At 34.4% G+C, this 5,553-nt stretch overlaps 1 protein-coding gene across 1 annotated transcript; it reads right to left on the bottom strand.

Annotated features, from left to right (window-relative positions):
- Positions 1–953: 953 nt before the first annotated feature.
- On the bottom strand, positions 954–4,666 carry LOC132163550 (cytokinin riboside 5'-monophosphate phosphoribohydrolase LOG1). The gene is made up of 7 exons (XM_059573870.2): positions 4,460–4,666; positions 3,795–3,892; positions 3,587–3,617; positions 3,009–3,108; positions 1,745–1,815; positions 1,461–1,604; positions 954–1,269 (listed from the first exon to the last, which is right to left on the bottom strand). Exons 1-7 carry the CDS (start codon positions 4,577–4,579, stop codon positions 1,177–1,179), a joined length of 657 nt encoding a protein of 218 aa, XP_059429853.1. The 5' UTR covers positions 4,580–4,666; the 3' UTR covers positions 954–1,176.
- Between the last annotated feature and the right edge of the window lie 887 nt (positions 4,667–5,553).

The following is a 5,553-nucleotide window of genomic DNA, read 5'->3' as shown; positions in this document are numbered from 1 at the left end:
GGGCTTGCCTTCTTCGAGATGTCACCTCTTTGATGACGTGCCACAATAACACGTCACCACTGAGTGACGTGTCAATGTGACACATCATCAAAGTGGTGACGTGCCAAAATGACATGTCACCCATTGGTGACGTGTGATTGTGCACACATCACCACTTTGGTTGCTTCCTTGCCATCAACGTTGCCAGAGATGGTTTTGTTTTTTAAGATTTAATTTTTAAATTAAATTAATAAAAAATTAGCTATACTAACGTAGTAAAACAGTACGTTTCAACCAATCTAACGACAGTTAAAAAATTTTGATGGTAGAGATTTTATTGGCATTTCGATTGTCCCAATGAGTAAATTTTTGAAAAAAAAAAGTTAGGGAACTTTTATTTTTGATAGGTTGAGTCAGAGACTTATAATATATTTACCTTTATTTTAATTCCAAAATTTTTTTCCCTTTTCGGAAATATTTTTTCATTTTTTTGAATTGGTGACGTGTCAATTTCTCACACGTCACCATTTGGTGACGTGTCAAAAACACCTACATTGTAAACACATCACTAATTCCTTTTTTTTTTTTTAGTCATTGTAATCACAAAATGATGCAACATAGGGTTTTGTTAAAATGACCCTATGCTGCACGTCACTAAACTTGGGAATTTTTGTAGTGATGTAAATTTGCATGCGATGCATTTTAGCTTTCCGACACGAACAAATTGATAGTTTGTAGGTCTGTGTTTGCAGTGAATCATACTTAAAGATGAAAGTGTAGATGGGGTAAAAGTTTATCGTATATTTAAAGCCTATTTATGTAGTTTGAACTTGTGCTGCATGTGTCACTACTAGGAGAAGGGATAAATGAAAAGAAAATTCAGAAAATATGGAGAGCCAGTTTAGAATTCACAACAAAGATTAATCCAACACATATTGTTGTAACACTAAATTTTTTCTTCTCTATTACCTGCTTCAGGAAACCAAAAGGTGCATCATAAATTCCCAATTCCCATTGCAGAGAATAGTCTAGCTACATATTTTGATGTCAAATTCTTGTAGTTTACCCTAAGGAAAGGAAAAAAAAAAAAAAATGGGAATCCCCTCAAAGGAAATTTGTAATCGTCTAAAATTAGTCCCTTTCTTCACCAAAAGCCTCCTCCTCCTCCTCAACTCGACTTCATGCATCATCCATTCATCACCTTGAGATGTCACATTTTGGAGTATAGCCTAACTGTTCAATCTCCCAGTTTAGCTTTGAAGCAACTCTTTCATGGCGTGGAAAATACTCCTGAAACAGAGTAGTGCAAATTCTAAATGTTAGAAACATTACCAACAATAGAAAATAATTTGCTTTTTCATGTATACATATTATATGTTAAAGTATTGATTAAATAATTAAATATACCTCTTCTTATTAACTTCAACTTTTGTAATAATTGGTAATTTAACATTATATAGGACATAAATAAACAAATTTACCTCCAATTTCTTAACAAGCTCCTTTGGAGTGGGGGCCGAAACAATTATATGACGCGCACTTGGACTAATGAAGCCTTCCTCTACAGCTTTGTCGATGAATGACAACAAGGAGTTGTAGTATCCATCCACATTCAGCAATCCCACCTACATGAATCACAGAAGAGAGAGAGAGAATTCTTTTTAGTCTTTTTTTTTTTTTTTTTTTTCTTATTCAAACTTATTTAATAAAATTGTTGATATTATTAAATTATTTAGGATGAATACAAAATGTTTGAAATATTTACGGGTTTATCATGGATGCCAAGCTGGGCCCAGGTTATCACTTCAAGAAGCTCTTCAAGAGTCCCGTAACCACCTTCATAGAGAAACAGGCATACAATTTGTCATGCAAGCACGTAAAAAAAAAATGTATTAAAAAATTATTCCTAAAAATCATATTAAAAAACATTTTGGGTTTAAAATAAAAAGAATTTTCACTCCGTATGAAACAGAGGAGTAAAGCCATGGCTTCCCCCACGTAACTATCCTGACCTAGAAATGCTGGTTTTCCCTTAGAAGGCTGCGGCCCACTTGGGCCCAACCCATACTATTTATCAGCACAATCAAACTTTTCCGGGTTTGGGCCCCATCCAATACAAGTTGTATTGAAAAGATATAGAATGCAGTCATGGAGTGAGTTGGGCCCAAAACTGGGTGGAGCCTACTATCTAGGCCTAGAGTTGAAAACAAAAAGCCCAGTCTGCTTCTAAAGAGTGATTAAAGCCGGTGAGAGGAGGATTTGGTAGAAATCTAGAAGAGTTTACAATAATCTTCTTTCACTTCACAAAAAAAAAAAAAAAAAAAAAAAACCCTCCTCCCCTTCCCCTCCTCTTTTTTCAATTCCAAAAAAAAAAAACTAACATATTTTCAAAACTACTTTTTTCACTTTTCTCTTACAAAAGTTAATATTTTATTTCACCTTTATATCAAATCAATAACTTCTTATTACTACTCAAACAAAAAAGTTTACCAAACACATCTTTAATTTTCAATACCAGATGTTTTGAGGGTTACTCCCTAATTATAATTTATGGGTATCCCTCACTTTATACCATACTTTTATTAGAAATCGAAACCAAACCTATTCTTGTCACTTTGTGCCATAATAAAGATAAAATAATAATAATTATTATTATTTTTCACCCAATCTCTCCCGACATGTTTTAAACATTAAGGTTAAGGTAATTTCCTTTTTTAGCCGGAAGAGTTGTTTGAACAACTGTACGGTCCACGGAAAACAAATGGGACAAAATTTGAACAATCTAAATCTTGGGTAAATATTATCGAAAGAAAACAAAACACTTTCCCAAAGTCTCTTCTACCTTGGTGTGTAAATAACTTTTGATTATCATATAAAAAGCAGCATCTAACAACTTAGTTGACTTTGTAAATAGAAACTAGCTGTTTACTCCCTGGTATTTACGAATTAATATTTTCTATTTCTTTTATTTCAGCTGATTTTGTGAAAGAAAATAAAATTATATACAATAAGAATGATTTGACACAAACCAGGCAAGGCAATAAAGGCATCAGACTGCCGGGCCATCTCAGCCTTCCTTTGGTGCATGTCCGCCACAGCCTTCACTTCCCCCACTGGCTCTCCAGTTATCTGCAAACTCAGCACACAAACAAAAGAGACACAACTCTGAGCCTTCCAAATGGTGTAGGGCCCAATCCAATATCATATTACTCGGCAATTCCTCGGCAGACAAGAAATGAAAGCCGAGGAAAGCCATACAAAATGAGAGAGTAATCCAACATGTGGGTGTGAGAGAGACCTCCAGATAGATAGATGGATGGTCAGGTGGAGTGAAGATCATAATTTGGGAAAGCAAGAAAATCCCAAATGGGACAATTTGTGAAATCCATAAGTTGAAGATAACAAAGGAAAGGTAGAAATTCAAGTCAATGTAGCTACCACAAAAGGAAAATAAAGAAAGAAATTTGATTTAAAAGTTTTAACAGAGAAGGATAATGGTCCCTCTTTCTGTGTGGCTGTTCAGTCATTTTCAAATTTTCTTTTGTCAGAATAAAATGATTTCAAGTTTAAAGGATTATATTAAGAATTAAGTAGCAACCAAACATACCTCTCTAGGCATGAGCGTCTTGGGAATAACTCTGCAGACAATAACATGACAAAATAGAAAATATTAGTCCACATGAATATTATGCCCACAATATCAACAAAACCAGAAAAGAAAAAAAAATATATATATATATATATATATATCTTTTACTTGAAATTGACCCATTTTACCAATTACTTCCCAAAGAATTTAAGAGGAGGATGCTCACCCAATGACATGGCGACCACCATTATAGACAGCTTGGGAAACCAAACCCATCAAACCAACACTCCCTCCTCCATAAACTAGGTCAATATTCCTTGAGACCTGTCACAAACCAGACATTACAGTACCCCCCCATGAGTGACTCTACTGAAAAAAATGGCACGAAAAAGAGAAACTTGGGTAAAAACTTGAAGCTCATTTTATGGAGAAAAAAGTGAAGAAAATCAATCACTTTTCAACAGAGGACTTGTACTCTTATATTTAGAGAGTACCAGAAACAGAGGCTTCTGGTTGAACATGGTAAATTATAGTATTTTCAAGAAACCATCCCATATGGAAGAACGAAGCTCCAACATTCGACTAATTTTCACGAAAAATCAATTGGGGAAAAAATGAAAATCGTGATTAAATTGAAGAAATCCATGAATCCCATTTTCAGAAATCCAATGAAAACTGCAGTTGTGGTGGATAATTTTGAGCAGCTGTTTGCCTGATCCTTGAAAACTTCATGACGGTAAACAACTTTTATTGGAGAGTCAAGTTGAAACTTGAAAAGAAGGGGGAAGAGGGCAGGGTATTAGATTGGAACACAAAAACGAAAAGAAACATTAAAAGAAGGAAAGAAGAACCAAATAGAACAAAAACAGAGCCATTGAAGAAAGACATTACCAATTCCCTGCCAAGCTCAATAGCAGCATCCCTATAAGTGCTCTTCTTTCCTGGGCTACTCCCACAGAACACACAAATCCTCTTGAACTTTGATTGCTTCATTTCCTTCTCCCTCTCCATCCCCCTCTCTGTCTCTGTTTCTCTCTATCACAGAAAGAAGTATGCAGATTTACCCTGCCTTCAATGCCCCTCTGTTTGACAATTTGAAAGTACTTGGTGACTGAATGTGTGTGTGAGTGCGTAATATATAAACGGTAGCACTGGCGCACGTTAGCACGCGCAAATCCATAATCTGTTAGTCCATAACTTCACGGACAAATGACTTTTAATATATATATATATATATATTTTCCTTTTTTTTTCTTTCGGTGCAAGAGAAATCTGAGGTATGGAGACCACTGAAGCATCAAAGGGACAAAGATAATTTAGCCATTTAAAGATACTTACGGTTTTACCCAAAGCAGAAAACTACCCATTAAGGAGTTTAGATAGAAATTTCAATGAGAAATATATAGCGTATAAATTTGAAAAGAAATATGCATATAATTAAATAAAATATTTGGATTTTCTCCATTAACTAATAGTTTTTTTTTCATTTCCTTTTTTTTTTTTTTTTTTTTTCAGTTTGATCTTCCTAGATTATTTTCTCATTGGCTTTCATTTTCTTTTTGTAAGCCAACGTTTTTATTTTTTTTAAAACAGATTTTGTAGTTTTTTTGATAATCATTAGGAGGGAACATAATGCTCTCTAACTCTATTTCAGTATTATGGACACTATTCGATATTTCTTCTAATTAAACTTGATCTATGACATCGGTTACCGCTATTTTAGCTAAACCATGAGCAGCACAGCTGACTTCTCTCTTTACTTGAAAAATTTGTCAATTTCTAAACTGATTTAAAACGTCTCAAATCCCGTCAACAATACAGCCAACTTCGGCCCAATTCTTGCCATTTGCTTTAATAGGATTCACACTATATATTATTTCCTTAAAGCCCAACTCCCTACTACTAAGCTACACTACTTATATAAAGCTGCTAAGGCTTCCGCTACGACCGGTTCTATTAATATAACTTTATTGATACTGAGTGCA

The sequence above is a fragment of the Corylus avellana genome, chromosome 8 (assembly GCF_965113065.1).
Source record: "Corylus avellana chromosome 8, dhCorAvel1.hap1.2, whole genome shotgun sequence".
In the NCBI taxonomy this organism is placed as follows: domain Eukaryota; kingdom Viridiplantae; phylum Streptophyta; class Magnoliopsida; order Fagales; family Betulaceae; genus Corylus; species Corylus avellana.
This window is presented reverse-complemented; position numbering and strand designations above follow the sequence as displayed.

What these genes read in the sequence shown, in the direction of transcription:
- LOC132163550 (XM_059573870.2), bottom strand. Translation starts at nt 4,579, where the DNA reads ATGGAGAGGGAGAAGGAAATGAAGCAATCAAAGTTCAAGAGGATTTGT. An exon ending in GGTGGTCGCCATGTCATTGG is followed by an intron (nt 3,618 to 3,794) that starts GTGAGCATCCTC and finishes TATTGTCTGCAG; the next exon opens with AGTTATTCCCAAGACGCTCA. An exon ending in AGCTTGTTAAGAAATTGGAG is followed by an intron (nt 1,270 to 1,460) that starts GTAAATTTGTTT and finishes ACTCTGTTTCAG; the next exon opens with GAGTATTTTCCACGCCATGA.